The sequence below is a fragment of the Triticum dicoccoides genome, chromosome 2A, assembly GCF_002162155.2.
Source record: "Triticum dicoccoides isolate Atlit2015 ecotype Zavitan chromosome 2A, WEW_v2.0, whole genome shotgun sequence".
NCBI classification, from domain to species: domain Eukaryota; kingdom Viridiplantae; phylum Streptophyta; class Magnoliopsida; order Poales; family Poaceae; genus Triticum; species Triticum dicoccoides.
Genome location: NC_041382.1, coordinates 518940118 through 518960983, shown reverse-complemented (window position 1 = coordinate 518960983; position 20866 = coordinate 518940118). Strand labels below are relative to the sequence as shown.

At 45.6% G+C, this 20866-nt stretch overlaps 3 protein-coding genes across 3 annotated transcripts; all 3 read right to left on the bottom strand.

Annotated features, from left to right (window-relative positions):
• Positions 1–849: 849 nt before the first annotated feature.
• On the bottom strand, positions 850–1987 carry LOC119357912 (RING-H2 finger protein ATL72-like). The gene is made up of 2 exons (XM_037624689.1): positions 1978–1987; positions 850–1772 (listed from the first exon to the last, which is right to left on the bottom strand). The coding sequence occupies exons 1-2, from the start codon at positions 1985–1987 to the stop codon at positions 1039–1041; spliced, it is 744 nt and encodes a 247-aa protein (XP_037480586.1). The 3' UTR covers positions 850–1038.
• An 8081-nt stretch (positions 1988–10068) lies between these two features.
• Positions 10069–11739, bottom strand: LOC119359515. Its single transcript, XM_037625675.1, has 3 exons — positions 11494–11739; positions 11242–11394; positions 10069–10715 (listed from the first exon to the last, which is right to left on the bottom strand). The coding sequence occupies exons 1-3, from the start codon at positions 11563–11565 to the stop codon at positions 10164–10166; spliced, it is 777 nt and encodes a 258-aa protein (XP_037481572.1). The 5' UTR covers positions 11566–11739; the 3' UTR covers positions 10069–10163.
• Positions 11740–15719: 3980 nt separating this feature from the next.
• LOC119355134 (serine decarboxylase 1-like) lies at positions 15720–18042 on the bottom strand. The gene is made up of 5 exons (XM_037621916.1): positions 17628–18042; positions 17129–17360; positions 16856–17049; positions 16640–16773; positions 15720–16544 (listed from the first exon to the last, which is right to left on the bottom strand). Exons 1-5 carry the CDS (start codon positions 17896–17898, stop codon positions 15975–15977), a joined length of 1401 nt encoding a protein of 466 aa, XP_037477813.1. The 5' UTR covers positions 17899–18042; the 3' UTR covers positions 15720–15974.
• Positions 18043–20866: the final 2824 nt, after the last annotated feature.

The following is a 20866-nucleotide window of genomic DNA, read 5'->3' as shown; positions in this document are numbered from 1 at the left end:
CGTATTGATATAACCAAGGAAAAAAACAATAAAGCTTTTAACCATAAGGACAGAAAGCCTGTAGAGGCACGGTTAATGCGAAGAAAACTATTAGCCATTATCACACACCAATAATTCAAGGAGACCCTTTACCCATTATTGTCATCAATAACATGAACTCCACGCAGCACTACGAATCCTGTGAGTGGGGCCTTCAGAAGAATAGTACAACTTTCCTCGGAAAAGAAGAATGGTGCAGGAAACAATCACTACATTCTTCATAGCACTGTTGCAACATTCTCATAATCATTGTGACATTGAAGTGCCCGGTCCAACGGAGCCGCACAAGCTGCAGAAAGATCTCAGCTTTTCCATCGAGTGGGCATCCAGGCGGTTTTCGTTTTCAGTGAGCACAACCCAATGTTCCTCTAAACCACAGCTAGTAAGTTAGAGTAGAAGAAAGAATAGTTAAGCAGTAGCAATGCGACACATGACATTGGCCCATCACCTCGTGAACCCATGTAGACGAGCAGCAGATGACACATGTAGCCGGGTGTGGACCCAGCCGTCAATTACGTGGGCATAAACTGATCACTAAGGCTTAGCCACGAAGTAGTAGACTACAGGACCCTGATCTCTTGGTGATGGCTCGAGAATATGCTGCCTCCACTGAAGCTTGAACCTTAGCAACCGCTCGAGAGGTTGACCTCCAAATCCAATCACAGTCATAATGCTGGACCGGTGGTGCGGCACTGCCATATGATTAGACCTGCAATCTTATTCTCCTTTTTTTTTCCTTTTCAACAAAGTGGCATTCAAATGTGATTCGCAGAAACTCATCGCAATAATTGACATCAACACATGAGCTGCTGAAACACGGAGGAAATGTTCAGTTCCTTCCACTACTAGCTAGGGACTACACAATGTACCGGAGCAACAGGACTAGAAGAAACTAGAAGCCAGTTTTTGGCAGCAACAACGAGTGAACACAACCTTCTGCTGTTTTACACCCCACTCCGTCATCTTTCATGCAACAACTGGAAGCAACTCATGATGGCTCTAAAAGTCATACGTGGTGATCAAACCCTCAGGCCTGAGCGGCACGAGCACGGAGTGGACACGCGCTACGTCGGGCTGGCTGGCCTCGGAGCACCCACACGCCTTGTGCGGCTCGGCGAACAAGGACTGGCGGCACGTCGGGCAGGTGGAGCGCGCGAGGAGCCACCGGTCAATGCATCTGACGTGGAAGCCATGGTTGCACTTGGGCAGGACCTTGACGTGCTCCCCGGCCTCGAAGTCCGAGAGGCAGATGGTGCACATCGGGCAGGCGGTGTTGAGCTTCAGCCCGGCCGAGTAGACCATGATCGGCATGGCGCGCACGGCCTTCCTCCTCAGCCCGCCCTTGGCCAGCCGCGCGACCCGGCTGGGCTCCGCGTCCGCCGCCGCCGCCCGGCTGGAACACCGCAGCGCGCACCGCACGATCGAGTTGAGCCCCAGCGCGCAGATGAGCGCGCAGAGGAGGACGGCGAGGATCATCACCACGTTCGCGTCGAAGTTGCTCCCCGGGGCGCCGCCGTCGGTCACCGGCTGGCTTGGTCCGGAGGGCTGCCCCCCAGAGAACGAAGGAGTGTGAAGCAGCGTCCTTCTTGAGTACATGTTCACTCTTGGTAATCTTTCTTCAGAATCCTGCAAGTAACCGCAAAGAACGTGGGTCGTAGGTCTTTCTGTATTGCTGCTGTGTGATTTGGCCCAGGTAGAATCATAAGCCGGGGTTATGCTGAAGTATTTATAGGCTCATCATAAGGTTTAAGGCTGCAACAAAATGGCGTGAATTGTTTTATTTGGTAGGGCAGACTGACCTTTTTGTCCTTGCCAGCCAATACTAGAGACAAATGCTTTCAGGGAATGGCTCAAGGTGCAGAGTTGGAAATTCATTTGGTTGTGGCAAGTGGGCTGCATCTGATCTCGGTGCGTTTTCTGGGAATCAGAGGGCCATACGGCGCACCATGTCTTGTCTGCCTGATAATAAAAGTGCATATGCAGGCAAGGAGATCGGAACTGTATATAATGGAATGAGACCTCGTATGGTTCGACTTGAAAATACAGTGCCGAAGCATTTGCTCTAAGCTCATCTTTCCTGGGTGGTTTTGAACATTCTCAGTCTGATCGTAGTGAGGTCTATGTATTTCACCTTTACCAGTGGGTTCATGAGACACGGTAGAGTAGATGCAAAATACACGCTAGGGACCTACTCACTCACTTCCTGCGGAGCTACTGAGTAATCAAGTTCCCAGTGACTTGAGAAATCCCTCTGGCTTATTGCCTAAGTTCATTAACTATGCCACCGAGAGAGAACAACAATTTTTTACTGCCATGCCATTCCTGCAAGTTTACGGAAACAGAGTATTTAGCCAAAAACTACCACAATTGACGGAAACGTGACGAAAAACTACCACTCTACGATTTTGTGCCAAAAACTACCAAATTTGAACTAAACCGCGACAAAAAACTACCAACTCGCGAAATCGCTCGCTTCGGCTGCGCTAACCCCGAATCTGACCGGTTGGGCCCGCGAATCAGTAGCCACGCTGGCCAATGGACGGCCGCCGCGCGCTGACGTCCGTTAACGCCCCGTCCGTTGTCGGAACGGCGGCTGTCGGTGGGCTGCGGGTCAAGATCTGATCTGTTCCCCTCTCGCTTCACTCTCTCCCTCCTCTCCCTCTCTCTGAACTAGGTGGCGGCCGCCATGTCCTCGTTGATTCCGGAGGGTGGCGGCGCTGGCGGCGGCGACGCTCGCGGCGGTGACACAAGTTTGGACGCTGCTGCCTCGCCCGCGCCTCCACCGATGGCCAGCGGCTCAGTCGATAATTGGTTGGGGAGCACCAGTTTCTCGACGCAGGCCGGCTCGCAGCAGCAGGAGGCACCGCTCTCGCAGTCATCGCCAATGGGTTGCAGGTATGCAAGTATCATCTGCTGGGCCGTTCGTTAGCTCCTTCAATCTGGCAAATTAGTAAGATGTTTGTTTCTGTTAGTTGGACATGTGTAGTAACCTGGAGTCAGTAAACTGTATTGCACTTGTAGCTCAGTCAATTTCAATTCAATTCATGAGCACTTATTTGTGCAGTTTGGCTGACCAGAAGTGGGAGATATGGTTTCATTTAGAAGGAAGAAACCCTGTGAAAAGGGGTATATTTGAGTCAAATATTTCTTCTCTTACTCTACAATCACTCATTGCTAGTGAAGGGTATGGAGACAGTGATTACATGTACTATGTGAAGGAGGAGGAAATTGGATCTGAAAGAGTAAAGTATTTAGGTAATGAAGCTAGTGTTCATGAAATGTTGGAGTTTTTTCATCATGTCAAGCTAGTGAACATAAAGGTTATGAGAAATGTTCAAACTGGAATTAGTACATAGGCTAATGAGAATTACATGAACACTCCAGAGAGCTGTTATGTGAAAAATGTTGTGAAGCAATCTGAGCTTCAGAATCAGATAGATGATAGAAAGGCTCAGCTTGAGAGGAGCAGGATTCAAAGAGAGGCAGATTTGAACCACTTTGAAGGAGACACTGAAGTGTCTGAATTTTGTTCTGAGGATTCAGTTCATTCAGATGGGAGTGCTGAAGTTGTTCAACTAATGGAAATAGAGTGTGCCTCTGAAGAGGATACATCATTGCAAACTACTGCTATTGTGAAACATGTGAAGAATCCTGGTCCAACTAGCAGATGTCACAATGAGGTAGAGAAAAAAACGTTTTGAAGATTGGTTTCATGAAGCAGATGAGTTTTGTTTTGCTGGTGATGCAGGCATAAGTGATGAGGAAGAAGAAGATGAAGTTGAACTACCATACCTCATGAAGAAGCCAAAGACAAAGAGTAGTAAGAAAAAAATGAAGGAGAGGCTATATTTTGACCCCTCAATTCTCAATTCACATTTACTCTTGTGCAAGAGCTTATGTTTTGATAGTGTTTACCAGTTCAGAGAAGCATAGAGATTTTCATATAAGGACTTTGAGGTCTTTTCACTACCACAGGAACACTCCAACAAGAATTATTGTTTGGTGTTCACAGAGAGAGCATGGATGTGAATTTTACATGTGTGCCGCCATGATTGCTCATGAAAGAACATTTTGCATTAAGAAGTGTAACATGGAGCACACTTGTCCAGCATCAGCAGAGAACACAAAGGTTACTACTAAGTGGCTTTCCAAAGCAGTTGAGCCTTCTCTTAGAGCAGATCCTAGAGCACCTGTGGATTCACTTATTAAAAACAGCAAAGTCAAGTTTTCAGTTGATGTATCAAAGAGTGTGGCCTATAGGGCAAGGAGCAAGGCTATTAAGGTTGTACAAGGTGACCGGAACGAGCAATACTATAGACTGAGGTGAAGGAAATATGCCCTAGAGGCAATAATAAAGTTATTATTTATTTCCTTATATTATGATAAATGTTTATTATTCATGCTAGAATTGTATTAACCGGAAACGTAATACATGTGTGAATACATAGACAAACAGTATGTCACTAGTATGCCTCTACTTGACTAGCTCGTTGAATCAAAGATGATTAAGTTTCCTAGCCATAGACATAAGTTGTCATTTGATTAACGGGGTCACATCATTAGAGAATGATGTGATTGACTTGACCCATTCCGTTAGCATAGCACTTGATCGTTTAGTTTGTTGCTATTGCTTCCTTCATGACTTATACATGTTCCTATGACTATGAGATTATGCAACTCCCATTTACCGGAGGAACACTTTGTGTGCTACCAAACGTCACAACGTAACTGGGTGATTATAAAGGTGCTCTACAGGTGTCTCCGAAGGTACTTGTTGGGTTGGCGTATTTCGAGATTAGGATTTGTCACTCCGATTGTCGGAGAGGTATCTCTTGGCCCACTCGGTAATGCACATCACTATAAGCCTTGCAAGCATTGCAACTAATGAGTTAGTTGCGGGATGATGTGTTACGGAACAAGTAAAGAGACTTGCCGGTAACGAGATTGAGCTAGGTATTGAGATACCGACGATCGAATCTCGGGCAAGTAACATACCGATGACAAAGGGAACAACGTATGTTGTTATGCGGTTTGACCGATAAAGATCTTCGTAGAATATGTAGGAGCCAATATGAGCATCCAGGTTCCGCTATTGGTTATTGACCGGAGACGTGTCTCAGTCATGTCTACATAGTTCTCGAACCCGTAGGGTCCGCACGCTTAAAGTTCGATGACGGTTATATTATGAGTTTATGTGTTTTGATGTACCGAAGGAGTTCGGAGTCCCAGATGAGATCGGGGACATGATGAGGAGTCTCGAAATGGTCGAGACGTAAAGATCGATATATTGGACGACTATATTCGAACATCGGAAAGGTTCCGAGTGATTCGGGTATTTTCGGAAGTACGAGGGAGTTACGGGAATTCGTATTGGGCCTTAATGGGCCATACGGGAAAGGAGAGAAAGGCCTCAAAGGGTGGCCGCACCCCTCCCCATGGACTGGTCCGAATTGGACTAGGGAGGGGGGCGCCCCCTTCCTTCCTTCTCCTTTTTCCTTCCATTTCCTTCCCTCCTAGTCCTACTACTTGAAAGGGCTCCTAGTTCTACTAGGAAAGGGGGAATCCTACTCTCGGTGGGAGTAGGACTCCCCTAGGGCGCGCCATAGAGAGGGCCGGCCCTCCCCCTCCTCCACTCCTTTATATACAGGGTTAGGGGGCACCCCAAAGACACAACAATTGATCTCTTAATCTCTGAGCCGTGTGTGGTGCCCCCCTCCACCATAATCCACCTCGATCATATCGTAGCGGTGCTTAGGCGAAGCCCTGCGTCGGTAGAGCATCATCATCGTCACCACGCCGTCATGCTGATGAAACTCTCCCTCAACACTCGGCTGGATCGGAATTCGAGGGACGTCATCGAGTTGAACGTGTGCAGAACTCGGAGGTGTCGTGCGTTCGGTACTTGATCGGTCGGATCTTGAAGCAATGTTGGGGATATCGCTTATCGGGAACATATCGGTCGACCTATGATAAGGGGTAAATCGACCATTTTATCGGCATATCGGCCGATTTATCGCCATATCGGCTGATTTATCGCCCGATTTATCTTACCGGTCAGACCACGGTAAGCGATAAATCGGCCGATTTATCGGAATATCGGAAGATATCTTGAACCGTGAAGACATACGACTACATCAACCGCGTTGTGCTAACGCTTCCGCTTTCAGTCTACGAGGGTACATGAACAACATTCTCCCCTCTCGTTGCTATGCATCATCATGATCTTGCGTGTGCGTAGGAATTTTTTTTTTGAAATTACTACGTTACCCAACATGAGGGACTACCTACAAGCAGTTCTTGACACAAACCCTGGTAGCAGGTGTGTAGTTACAACATTTGAGGACCCAGAAAACCCTGCCCCAACTCCTAGAGTTAAGTACATGTTCGACTGCTTGCATGCATCAAAGTAAGAATTTCTTAATGGTTGCAGGCCCTTTATAGGTAAATCTATAACTGCATTTTGTTCAAAATATCTTGTTGTAAATTTATGGTAGCTAATTTGGGTATGGATGCAGGGCTTGATGGTTGCTTCATCAAGCTAACCACTGGACAACAAATTCTTGCAGCCACAGGAAGAGATGGCAACAACAATATCTACCCCATAGCCTTTGGTGTGGTTGATAAGGAAGATTCAAAGAGTTGGACATGGTTCCTAACCCAGCTAAGATGTTGCATTGGAAGTGGTAGCAAATTTGGAACCTACACCATTATTTCTGACAGGCAAAAGGTATGCACCCTATCTTAGCCAGTAGTTCAGATATATATTGTTATTAGTAGCTTTATTTATTTTTGTTCATGACCATGTTTATTAATTTACAATCAAGGTCTTCTTAAGGCTATAAATGAGGTGTTCCCTGATTCCCCTCAGAGATACTGCCTCAGGCACATATATGCAAATTTTCAGTCAGCTGATTTCAGAGGAGCAGAACTAAAGAAGCTAGTAGATCGGGCTAGCTACTCATTCACCAAACATGGCCATGAATTAGCAATGGTAGAGCTACAAGCAGAGTGTGAGGATGCCTGGAAGTGGCTTCAAAAAAATCCAAAGGAGACTTGGTGTAGGTATGCAATGGATTACAATTGCAAAACTGATCTTGTTGTGAACAACCTTAGTGAGGTTTTCAACAAAATGATCCTTGATATTAGGGCCAAACCAATTAGGACTATGTTTGAAGGAATTAGGACTAAGCAGATGATCAAAAGGCAGAAGACTAGGGAAAAAACAGAGAACAACAGGTGGATGATCACACCCAACTATTCAGAGAAACTAGAGGAGAATAAGAAGTATGCCAAATTTTGTGATGCATATAAGACAGGTCCTGACATTTGGCAAGTGTCTAGTAAGGAAAATCAGTACTGTGTGAACCTAGCTAGTAAATCATGTGACTGCAGGAGGTGGGACATGACAGGTGTGACATGCAGTCATGCAATAGCAGCAATGAGCAAGATTCACATGCACCTAGAGGACTATGTGCATGATTTTTTCAAAAAACAACTATATATTGAAGCATACAAAGACATAGTGTACCCTGTCCCTGGTCTTGAATTCTGGCTTGACACCCATACTCGGGATATTGAGCCCCCAGTGTTCAAAGAAAAAGCAGGCAAGAAACAGACAGCTAGGAGAAAGGGCCAGTTTGAGGTGCCTGCATCAAAGGACACAAGCAGGATGGGAACAATTACATGCAACAATTATGGTCTACAAGGCCACAGATATACAAACTATGGGAAAGCTCTAAAACCTAGTCTTGAGATGAGAAAGAACTTACATCAGGTCATTCAAATATGTTGCATTCTTTGTTTAATTATTTTATGTCTGGTCTATTTACTAACCGAGTTAATTTTGTCATGCAGGAGAGTAGAGAAATTTTTAGGGGTTCCTCTAGTGCTACACATCCACCTCCACAACCACCACCTCAACACCAAACTTCACAGATGCCAGCATCATCTGCTCCACCTCCTAAAGCAATGAGGAACACAAAAACAACAGCAAGTAAGAGAGGTTCAACATCAACAGTTTCAGCAGGAGCAGTCAGGTCTTCACTAGCACCTGCAACAGGATCAGCGTCAACAAGAGCTCCAAGAGGATCAACATCAACAAGAACATTCAATGCACCAAGAACATCCACTGGAGAACCAGGGATATTGGCAGGCAAGAGGAAGAGAAAACCTCCTAGCAAGTTTGCATCCTATTTCAATGCTAGTGGAAACTATTGAAACTCTGTATCTAAGTTTGTGTGTATGGTACTAAGTTTGTGTTCTACTACTAAATGTGTGTATGGTAGTAAGTTTGTGTTCTGCTACTTAGTTTGAGTGTATGGTACTAAGTTTGTGTTCTGCTACTAAATGTGTGTTGTGGTACTAGCCTGCTAAAATTCAGACATGTGAACTTGTGGACATGTTAATTTGTTTTATTTGTTGTACATTGCCATTTCTACAGTTCAGAAGTTATTGCCAAATTCATTTTAGAAAAAGAAATCTGCACAAAAAAAAGTCTGGCCTGGGGCTTGAACCCAGGACCTGTTGGTTGTAACCATGCGATCAATACCAATGGGCTAGTGCTGGTGATTTGTTTGACTAGCATCGGCCGAACTTATTATATGTTGTTAGCCACGTCCTCTGTTCAGCGTGCGTTGCGGCCGGCTGCGTGGTGAGCGTGTGTTGAGTAAAACCAGCCGTTTCGGATTCTACGCCTTTAATACGTGTCCACCCACCACGCTCTCTTCTCACTCGCCCACTCGCCGCTCGCACCACCCACTCCACTTTCCCTTCTCTCCTGTCAAAATCGCCGCCGACAACCACCGCCACCGCCGTCGCCATGGACTGGCAACTGGCCATCGAAGCTCTCGCCAGGAACAACCAGGAGATGCCAGCGTAGTATAGGGAGATCGCGCGCTGGTTCCCCAGTATGGCGATGATGAGGAACCACGCCCGCGGCCTCGTGAAGGTGATGACAGCTGCTGAAAAGCATCACGCATTCCCTGTCGGAGCACCATCCCACCGCCGTCCCTTCTGCTATGGGTGATGCGCGAGGTGCAGTGCTCCCCCGACCCCAGGCAGCGCGCCCGATGGTGGATGTACCGCTCATCCACCACGCCGCCGGCCGCCGCGGACCACGTCACCGACGCCGTCCTCGCTCTCCCAGCCCCAATCAATAACGCCTACTAGGAGAGGCGCAATCCATGGGTCCTTGGGCCCTATGACGACTCTGACGCTTCTGACGACGAGTCCTCTGATGACGAGTCCAGTGACGATGATGAGGACCAGTCCTCTGATGACTCTGACGACGAGGTGGATGAGGTCGTCATCCTCTCCGACGACGAGCCTGAAGTGCAGCTGCTGGCTCCAGTCCTCGACGCCGTGGAGGGGGATAGGAACCTCCCAATCCAAGTGGATGCGCTGCTGGAGGTCGTCGATCTCCCACACGGCGTCGTCGTGAAGCAAGAACAAGATGGCGGCGAGGAAGATGTGGAGGAGCCGGCGCCGGGCAAGAAGAAAAGGGCGGCCGTGACTGCGGTGCGCCACTCCCAGCGCCTGAAGATGCTGAAGAAGGAGGAGTGAAGTGCTGCCTTCAGTTAGTTCAGTGCAAAAAAATCAGTTTCGTTAGTCCTGAACTTTCGTAAGTTCAGTAAGTTCCTAGGTTCAGTTTCGTCAGCACTATCTACTACTAGTTGCTATCTATGTCAGACTATGAATGGCAGTACTATCTATCTATGTCAGACTATGTATATATGTTACTTGCTACTTGCTACATATGTTAGTTACTTGTCAGACTATCTAAGCTACTTGCTATATATGTTACTTGCTGCTTTCTACTTCCAACTATGTCACTACTGTCAGTTATCCACACATGATATATGCAGAGTAAAACAGACTCATCATAGATAAAACATTCTTACTTAATTAACTTAGCATGAGTACTCACTTAGCATAGTAGGTCTTAACATAAAAGTCATTACATCATAGAAAACCAACTAGTTCTTAAACCATAAGAGTACCTCCCTCCCTCATACCATTCTGAAAGCACATGAAACTTTCCCAAAATATACACCTAACATGCATGACATTCCAAGGCCAGCTATATATATAGGCCTATTAATTACTTAACCCACACACCAAGCACTTCACTCATTCATAATTGCATTGATCCTCTCCAGCTTATCTTTGCTGGCATGCCCAGCATTGACCAGATCAGCAATCAAATACTCCAGCTTCTTCTTCTCTTGCTTAAGTAGGTCCTTGTCCCCCTCCACTTCCTTCATGGTCTTCCTCATGTTCTGAATGATATCTGCTTGACTTCGAAGAATGCACCTTTGTTCCTTGGCAAGCTTCATCTTTTCCACACTTATCTCAATCTTTGCTTGATCCTCAAGTTGTTTCTTCTTTGCATTTAGATCATTGATTGCCTGACTGGTATAGTCCATGTCATGAGACATCTTGCCATCTTGATAGTCAAAAAGCTTGGATACATCTTCCACCAACTGGTTGTAGTTGTTTGACAGGAAATCAATTTCCTTCTGTAGCTTGGCCACCTCTTTCTCATGGGCTTGTTTGTCCTTCACCCTCCCCAAGTTCTGCTCATGGTACATGTCCCAAATCCTTGTTAGGCACCTTTGTAGAATCTCTGGCCAAGGACCATCCACCCACTCCACAACCCCACAGTTCACACCTACATCCTACAGAAGCAATTATTTATAATTAAGCACAAAGCACTTAGTAACAAACTTACTACAGATAACTAAAGTCATAAAGTCATTTCATTTAACTGAAACCCTTTGTTTAAATCAATATGCTCTCTGAATTATGCAAACATAATTCCTTCATAGTAAGCACACAACACCTGACTATATTCAATTAACAGCTATATTTAGCAATAGATATAAATTCATTTAACTCTGTTCTTTTTCAGTTAACAGCTATATTCAGTTAACACCTACCAAATACATTCAGTTCACAGTACACTAAAGATCTCTGCATGTAGGTGTTCTCAGGTTCAGTCATGTATTGAATTCAGTTAACTAAAGATCTACTTTCACATATAGCTTCCATATGTATGGCACTTTCAAGTTTCAGTTCTAAACTACAACACACATCTCTGCACATCACACATCTCTGCACCACATGCTGCACCGCACATCTCCAGCAGCAAAACACATCGCACATCTCCACCAACAAAGCAAGTTAGCGTGCAAGATTTAATACCTGCTGCACAGGACAACCCAGGAATCGCCTCCCAGTCAAAGCACCTTCAAAAGCCACCATCTTCTTCGGCCTCTGATGATGCATCATGCACGTCGGCTCAGATTCAGTGTAAGAACCACAGAAAGATGGTTCCACCACACTGACAGGGGTTTCCTGCAAAAGAAAGTTCGAATCAAACCAAAACCAACTTGGAATCTCCAATTTGGATGAACTAACCCTAACCCTAACTCTGTTCCACCATTATGCACTTACAAAGAGCTGAGGATCCATTGAAACCATGTTGATGTCCTCGTCCGAGCTCTCCTCGTCATTCCAGGATGGCATCCTCAACTTCTACCGGCAGCAATGGCCGCGTCGGCGACGGTGATAGGCTGACCTAGCTCAGAGCACCAGGGAGAGGGAGAGGATGAGGACGAGTGAGAGCGAGCGAGGAGGAAGAGACTGAGCGAGTGGCTGAGCTCGCTCTCACTTATTGGCCCACCGACAGCCGCCATTCGGACAGCGGACGGGGCGTTCACGGCCGTCAGCGCGCGGCGGCCGTCCGTTGGCCAACGTGGCTACTGATTTGCGGGCCCAGCCGGTCAGATTCGGGGTTAGCGCGGGCGAAGCGAGCGCTTTCGTGACTTGGTAGTTTTTTGCCACGGTTTAGTCCAAATTTGATAGTTTTTGGCACAAAATCGTAGAGTGGTAGTTTTTCGTCACGTTTCCGTCAATTGTGGTAGTTTTTGGTTAAATACTCACGGAAACACCACTCGTAACTGCAGGAAAGTGCACTCTGGATATGTTATTGAATGTTATTAGCCCGACGGATCGTGAAACTGCGCCGCAAATATTTTGGCATGGACAGATCCAAGGACAATCAACTGCAACTTGGTATAGATTTATTTATATAGCTGTTGCAACTTGTTTTTTTTTAACAAATTGCGAATGTGTTGCAACTTGAAATTAACTATATGGCAACATAAACGATAAGGACTGCAGCGAATACTAGGAGAGGAAGGGAAAAGGAGGGTCATTATTCCCCATCGTTCCTAGCAGCAAAGGAGGGTCATTATTCCACTTTGAGTGCATCAGAATCAGCCATACAGCACAGCAAACCGTAGGGTGATTTGTCAAATGAGAGCTACCTGGGTCATCAGCAGCAGTCCTAGTGGGTAAAGCACCTGTTAGATGACTGATTAGTCGACAACAAAGCAATTCTGGCATAAAAGTTTAAGTTAAGTTATGGTGTGCAATGAAGCATCATCATTCATATAAATGATGATGAGTGCTGCTTCCTCCATGAAAATGTACGTTTCTTTCGCACGTTGCTGACAGTTACAAGCATAATGGCTTACTGTTTTCTGTTGTATCAAAGGCAGTTACATCTGAGATCTTGTGTGTATCTACTTTAGTAAAGCTACTAGACATAATTCAGAGTACCCTAACAATGAGGCACGAGGAGGGGTGTTTCATGAGTATTGGATCTGTTAGCAAATATCCGTGTCAAATACATAATAGCTTCAGTTGCTTCAGATGAGCCTAGACGTAGGATGACGAAGGATCCAATGTTTGGACCCGCGGCAGCTGGACTAGGGAATGTAGATGAGGCAATGCCCAAGATCATAAAACAGTGACAAGATTTTGGAGATAAAATTCAGGCAACAGCATTGACAGGCACCATGCGGTTCAGCAGGGTCAGCTCACTAGGATAATCAACGGCCTGTTAGTGCCCATGGGCGGTGTTTTTAATTTCTACTCGTGCTTATCTGCAAGACCAAAGCTATCTTATGAGCTCCTCTTATGATGTCAAGAAAGTACGCACCAATGGCTCCGACTTCTCGTTTCTAATATACACATAAATTGTTTGCCACAAGGTCTGACCATTGTACCAGGCCTTCTTCAGTGATGAACTTGTAGACATCTACGTGTAAATCATGCGTTCCTTCCAAGCTGCCCCTAATTTAACCTTATCTTAAGTCACTTTGTGCTTTTCAGACCTGGTATATTTAACCATTCAAGTTACAAGAAGAGCACAATGCCTCAAACCTATAGGTTACCCATCAGGAGAAATGGCCTCCGTCCAGGTACGGCAAAAAGAACAAAAGGCAACCCATGACAAGAAAGGGAAATCGATGTAAAAAAGTATGGATGCTGATGAATGCTGCTCCAGATAACTTGCTGCGGAAAACGGAAAGAAAGCATGTGTCCCAACTTTCTGAATGCAGTTAGCCCTTGCCAACACATTCTTGCACCACATCAGGTCAGCAGATATATACTAGATACAAGGAATAGGGTCAAGTCAACCGTGTTATACTAGGCATAGCATGCATAAAGCCACAAAGTTTGAATAACTACTCCGCAGTTTACTTTAAATGCGTATTGGCATGTAACAGAGGTTTCTGAAAATATATAACTCGGCATCTTTGCTGCTGCAGCAAGGAGAGGCAGCCACACTAGGACAGCAATGAGAGAGGATATACCCAGATGGTGGGGGTTTTACAGTTCGGTGGCAGCGATTAGCAAAATCGATATGGTGAGTGTGGGATGACCGGAAGGGTGTGAGACAGAAGGGCATGTTGTTAGGATAAGGATACATTTGTTAGAAGTCTACTGAGACTGGAGAGTGTACTACTAGAGGTATTTTAGGAAAATGGAGAGCGGGAAGATGAGGAAGCACACGGTACCCACCGAATATGTACCATGAAGTGGGTCTTTATACTTGTATGTAGATGAAGGTGAAACATACCACCTCCTGATGTGTCTTCAGCCAGCAATTTTTTGAAGCTGAATCTATGCATCTACGATTAAACTGCCTCAGTCATAAATCTGGAAACCCAGCCATACCTAGAGCACAGCCCCCGCCACCGCCGTAAGCATATATACAGCAGATCCTATTCAGCTAGTGTCCAGGAATAGTAAGAAAAATGTCAGGTGACAATGCTCTTTATGTGTCGCCTTCATTTGGTAAATTAATTAAATATAAGGCAAACATTCATCATAGATCTAATATAAGCTTTCACCATAGTAACATATATACAAATATTTTCCTATTATCCTTGCTTTGCTCCAGCAGACTTTGAATTCCGAAAACAAGACTTGAAACAGGAAATAAAAAAAGATAAAGAAACAGAAGAATTAAGACCATTGTTATCTAATCCACACCAACTATCGTAACAATAAAAGCTTAAATAGCCATAGAACATCAAAAGCGCATCATTTAAATAATCAGGTGTGACTAACAGTCAAAAGGAGAACAAAGCACAATAGGCTCAGAGCACTCTGTGGTGAAAGCTGGTCCACAGGTTATTTAAATATCACGTAGGCTAAGATGAGCATGAACCGATACAAACAGCAAAAAAAACAAGCAATAGACTCCATCAGCAAATGGGATATGGATCACCTGAATTGAAGAGGCACTGACATATTAATATCCCTACTTTATGAGGCAGCATCTTATCACTTGCATGGTGAAAGAGCTTAGTTACCGTGAAAATTCAACTATTTTCATGCTGCCTCCAATCTTTTACTAGTTAGCTTATATTTCATAAATCTAAGGCCCATATCAGCTGTAAACTGAAAAACACCCGTGAAGGTAGTCTATTTAATGATATTTTGTGGACTCCCTGTCAGGGAAATCAGAAGCAGATGTTGCAGTTAGATGGTCCATCAGTCCAGGCGGTCGGTAGTATATCAGGAAAGCTTAGGGTTAGGATAAGAGTCCATACGTCAGAAGTCGAGTCAGTTTCCATGTCAGAGTCCAAGTCTTAGGGGTCAACTTAAGTAGCTCTATGCAAGAGCAGGCATTGGTTTTTTCTTTCACATGAAATAAGAAACACATCTTTCTTGCCTCTAGATGCACTCCAGCAACTGACAGAAATAGGTTGAATCCAGATATAAAGATAGATGCGGCATTTAGACGGCCAAGAGGTTCTGACCTTATCTAAGTATCTGACAGATAGAGATTACCCTTTTGCTGCTAGTGGTAGGCCATTTATGCATAAAAGTAGCATTCCTACTTATCACCTGTATCCACACCACAATCTGCCAGAACACGAATGTAAGAATAAAAAAGTCTCAAGTTAGTGCTAGGATAAGTGCACTTTAGATAGTTAAGTGTTAATATAATATGTGCAAAGGATGTTTCTGGGTTAAGACTCTTCTGGATTATTATGAGTCATTGACCCATTCTTATGAGTCATTAACACCACAATCTGCCAGAACACGAATGTAGGATAAGTGCAAAGGATGTTTCTGTGTTAAGACTCTTCTGGATTCTTATGAGTCATGGACCCATTATTTCTCAAGAAAAACAAAAAATTGACAATATTGTCCTCAGTTAATCGGCTCCAATTTTAACCATATGTTCGTCAGCACATGCTGAAAAAGGGTAACATAACGATAAGCATTCTGTCTAATTCAAAATTATGGCTAGCTAATGAGTTGCTATACTTTGTAAAACAACACAAGCTATGTTACGAATATGGCATGCCGATACAGGACAAGATACCAGTAACTTCATTTGGATACATCATTTGCACAGAACTTTATTGGAAGAACAGATGAAGACAGACGATGAATACAACACATAAAGCTCAGCATGCTACCGTGCTAAGATCTGTCTCATAAAGACATAGAGCGAGGACTAAATTTAAATGAACAATAAAGGATGCACGATTGGAAGGTGGTAAATACGACACCAACCAATGTAAAAATACTCAAGTATCACTCACAGAGAGTGTCTCCTGACAAACTTATGACTTGTGCAGAGTACAAAGACAGTTCTCCTGGCCTACATCAGCTGCAATGCAAGGAGATTGGCATTTTCCTTCCTGGTACCAGGTTACCCGCTTCTCCACCAACTCATTTAAGAAAGTATCCAGCTTATCAACATTGACGCTGGGCATTACCACAACATGTGATATACCTCCCTCACAAGCAAGCTGCCACCGTCGCACAAACTCCTCGTCCTTTGGCCTCTCAAAAACTACTGTACTACTGAGCTCGTTAAGCATCGCACTAATTCCAGCATCCTTGAGCCGATCTTTCAGGTAATGTGCATTTCTCAAGCACTTCTGAACTTCCTTCTGAAAACCTCTATAACCTTTCCTGTTCAGGGTGTACCATAGGAAGATGGGAGCATGACCATTCCTGCTTCCCATGATTGTAGCATCTCGTGAAGCTAGATACTCAACATTGCTAGAAAGGGCATTTATGTGATTCAACCTTGTTATCTGGACACCACAGGGCATGGGACATCCAACAAACTTGTGACCAGACACGCTCACACTCCCAATGGGCTTCTTAAAGGATACCCTAGGTGCCTGATGATCAGCAACAAAGAAAATAAATCAAGGATAATGAAACAATGTGTCAAAAGAAGCAACCAATATGGCGTTAGGGGGCAAAGTAGAGGTACCTGCTTAACAAATGGCATCATCAGACCAAACAGAGCACCGTCACAGTGTATATAAAACCGATCCTTGAACCCACTTTTTTCAAGTGTTTCGATAACCAAGTCAAGATCATCAACTGCTCCCTTGACAGTTGTCCCTACATCAAGGAAGAGTTAGGTTTACAGCCCGATCATGAAGGTGCAGATTTGCAAGTGTAATAAAGAGTGTATGCAGCTCACCAATGTTGACATTAATAATAGCAGGTTTATCTTTGTTTTCAAGTAGCTTTCTTCCAAAATCTGCACAATCTATTTCTCCAGAGACAAGAGTATCCACTTTAACGCAATCCATCCTGTACATTCTCGCTGCTTTGAACACCGAGTAGTGTGAATCACGAGAGGCATACAAGATCCCATCAGGGAAAACTTCCCTTCTGTAAAACAGTTTGTAGATGTAAATAAGATTTCAGAAAGAAGGGCTATATCTCTGTATATAATATTGCGAGTACTGACCCGACAAGGATCCCATGCAGATTTCCTTCGGTGCCACAGTTCGTAATGTATCCCCAATATTCATCCTTTTCGAGGTCCCAAAGGCGAGCAAACCAATCCAACACACCCACTTCAAACTGCCTGGAGTGCACGCCATAGTTGCTCTCGATGAATGGGTCGCCCAGGTTGTTAATGGAGAAGTGCTGCAGCTGGGAGAGAGCACCGTACTCAAAGTCCAAATTGTATGGGTAGCCTACAAGCAAACGGATGAGAGTGTTCGTGAGAGTGGAAGCAGATCAGTTGCGTTGCACTCAACCAGATTCATCGATGAATTTGCACCTACAGGAACTCAATACACGTTTCACCTCCTCACCCAAAAAAGGTTAACAGGGAATATACTATTAGTAGTAATAAAATATCGGGGCTAGGATCACCGTGTCTCTACGCTACACAAACCGGAGCGGATCATTCTGCACTGCGTCGAAGGAACGAGCAGAGGAGGAAGGAAGGGGGGATTTACCGAGGTGGTGCTTGGTGCGCTCGACGAGGGAGCGGCGGTAGCGCGCGAGGACGCCGGCCATGGTGGCCTCGCGCTCGCCGGTGAACTCGTCGTCGGCGTCGGGCTCCTTGACCGCGAAGCAGGAGGCGTGCATGTTCCTCCCCAGCACGATCTCCCTCTCTCCCTCCACCACCTCCGGGGCCAGCTCCTCGGGCAGCGGCGCCGCGGCGGCCTTCTCGCGGAGCCCCGGGGCAGTTGGCGCCGCCACGCCATTCGCGATGGTGCCCGTCATGGCCGGCGTCGGGGGTGGTTGGAATGGGGGAGTGGGAGTGTGGATTGGAGAAGGCGGAGGAGGAGGAGGGGCCGAGATCCTGCGGAAATGCTGCGTCGGTTTTGATTTGGGATCTGGATGGAAATGGTTGGGTTGATTGAGTAGGCTGCCGCGTGCCTCGCGTCGCGGAAAAGAAAAGGCTTTGGTTGATTGGCCTGTCGCGATCGTGTGGCCCATGGCTCCTCCAAAGCCCAATCTCGTCTCTTCTTCCTCCATTCGGGCCTCGGAAGGGCCAACCGACGATACTCTACCCCACCACCCGATTCTCTGCGCCGCCCCATGCCGGCTCCCATCGCATTCCATTTTAGTCGAAGCTGCGCGAAACAGACTGCCGACTGGCCCCTAATTCTTGTGATGGCGAAGGTTTGCGGATGGTTTGGTCCTCGACTCCCTGTGATTATCTCTGGGCATTAGGGATTCGTTTGGAGAGATCGGGGGATACCATATTTTTAGGGTTTCTGGTCTGCAGTTTGGGCGCCGAATCACGCTAATCTTCTGTCTTATGCTTTTGCTTAGCGATTCATGCCCAGTTGGTACACAATAAGCCGACAGACTACTCATCAAATTCAGAAAGATACACCTTGTTGCATGCAGAGTTGACAGTGCTTGGGCAACAGATTCAGTTTATCCATCGCGTTTTCCAGTTTGTGCTTTCACCGGCAAAGTATCAGAATTTTGTTGTGAGTGCTTGTGGTTTGTGAACATGCTTTGGGTGAAATTTAGTACTTCCTCCGTTCACTTTTGTAAGTCATTTTAGACAACTCAAAATGGGCTGTTTTGTACGTTGTCTGAAATGTCTTCAAGATCTTATAAAAATGAACAGAGAGAGTAAAACACTTCTACGTCAGGTTACTATTTTGGGTGTGAGGGCAGTGGAAAGGGGAGGCTGAGGGACTCATCAAATTGACAGTGCTTATCACAATGTGTTAGGATAATAGCGCTATGCAAGAAGATGATGCAAATTCGTGACTTCTTTCAAGTTTTAACTTGATTCCTTCCGTGTCAAGCCTTTGTATCTACGTTTTTATGAGTAAAGTAATACTTGCCACAACCTATGTACTCAGGTTAGTTATGGACGCGGACGAAGAGCTCTCGGCGACACACCTCCCTGAAATCCACACGTACGTTTTAGTCTTGGGATGGATGCTATTTAATGCAATTCAACTTTGCTTTGAACCTATACGGATAGATACTCACTGGTAGGCTGCTCATAGTGGAGAGTAACTTAGACTAGTAACATGCATATGTTACTAGTCTATGTTACTACCTTCATAGTGGGTAGTATCATATATGTGGTAACATACATGTCTTCATTTATTACTTTGTAGACTCATTTTGCATTGGGAAGCGCTATGTGATGGTAACATATTATGTTACTCTATTTGCCTCTCTCCTCATTAACTACTTGCCACCTCATCATTTTTGCTTATGTGGCACCTAAGTTACTACCTATGTTACTCCCACTATGACCAGCCGTATACAGCATATGAACATTGAATCACATTTATTAGGCACCCACGACTCCGCTGTGGATATGGGAGCTTGCTCGGCTGGAGCAGAGTAGAGCACGTTCATGGCAGTCCAGCGGGACCTGGTCAAGGACACTGGCAACGAGCATGAAGCCCATGACCACGCCCTGGGTGAGCATGGCGTGTACTGTTGCCGAGGCGAAGCATGACCAGGCCAAGCTTGACGGCGACGAGAAAGATTAGGATGCAGACACGCAGCTGGAGAAAAGCAGCCTCGGTCTAGGAAGTTGTGCCGGCTGCGATGGCACCACTGGCCACGGGAACACGGACCATGGAGTTGCCGTCCAACGGTCCAAGGCAGACGCGGTGGACAAAACGCGGCAAGCACAGACGACGGCTGCCTAGATTTTGGCTTTCTTCTCACACGACGTTGTTGGCCGCCAGCCACCAGAATTCATAACTTGGTTGCGGCAGCCATGACGGTCGTGGGTGTCGCAGGACACGGCAAGCTCGGACGATGACCAGGGCAAACATAGTTTTTCTAGTTCATCCTAGCTTTGCTCCACTTAGCAAGCAGAAGACTGGGAAACAAGGTGCATGGGCTTTAGAAGAGGATCGTGGGGAAGGATTGATGGGGAAGAATGAGTGTCCAGAGAAAGAAGGGTCATATGTGGAGAAGAGAGAGGTGGGGCTCGTGCTCATTGAATGACTGAACTTCAGTGCCGTAACTGCACCTGCAGTTGGGCCAATGACATGTGGGCCTAACAGACGGCTGGCCCACATGCCATTGACCCAACTGCAGGTCCAGTTACGGCACCCAAGCAGCGTCCGGCCCTTGGTGGTTGGGCGCTGGTTGTTGAGGTCAGACGTGGGTGTACTATCTGACAATGTCAGTGCAGAAAAAGGCCTAGATACAGAGCATTCATGTGAGAGATACATGTCAAATAAACTTCTAATACGTACGGCCTAATATAGGAGATGTGAATCCCGAGGCTAGTGAATGGGTCAGATTTCGGTGGGTGTAGTCGCTCGGTGCTCCTAGGCACTTTCGGGTTAGTTATATGTTATTGTCATCAACTATTTTCTGCAGAATGTAGTATCTCATTATTTAAGCTCATAAGGTTCGAGTACCGTTTTAAGGGCCTTATCTGTCTTTTGACTGATTATTTTCTATTAAAGACATTTTTTTTGTGCAGAGTTAGCCTTCACCTTGGGAATTATCTGTTGATGCAATCGGCCAACAGGTGAGCTCAGACACGTTGCATTTTTCCTGCCTATTCTGATGTATTCTCTTATGCGATCACCAATGAGTGGTTGTCCAGGTTTTGTAGTCGCAATATGGATGATCTGTTTTTACCAGAGATAGTCCTTTTAACAAGGCCGAACTTTTTGAACTCTAGTTGTATACAGTATTGTTGCTATTTACGCTGGGGTTGTAACAGTTTTTTTGTGGGGTGGAG

What these genes read in the sequence shown, in the direction of transcription:
- LOC119359515 (XM_037625675.1), bottom strand. Translation starts at nt 11,565, where the DNA reads ATGCCATCCTGGAATGACGAGGAGAGCTCGGACGAGGACATCAACATG. An exon ending in CAATGGATCCTCAGCTCTTT is followed by an intron (nt 11,395 to 11,493) that starts GTAAGTGCATAA and finishes TTTCTTTTGCAG; the next exon opens with GAAACCCCTGTCAGTGTGGT. An exon ending in TGGGTTGTCCTGTGCAGCAG is followed by an intron (nt 10,716 to 11,241) that starts GTATTAAATCTT and finishes TTGCTTCTGTAG; the next exon opens with GATGTAGGTGTGAACTGTGG.
- LOC119355134 (XM_037621916.1), bottom strand. Translation starts at nt 17,898, where the DNA reads ATGACGGGCACCATCGCGAATGGCGTGGCGGCGCCAACTGCCCCGGGG. An exon ending in CTGCATGGGATCCTTGTCGG is followed by an intron (nt 17,050 to 17,128) that starts GTCAGTACTCGC and finishes ACTGTTTTACAG; the next exon opens with AAGGGAAGTTTTCCCTGATG. An exon ending in TGATGCCATTTGTTAAGCAG is followed by an intron (nt 16,545 to 16,639) that starts GTACCTCTACTT and finishes GCTGATCATCAG; the next exon opens with GCACCTAGGGTATCCTTTAA.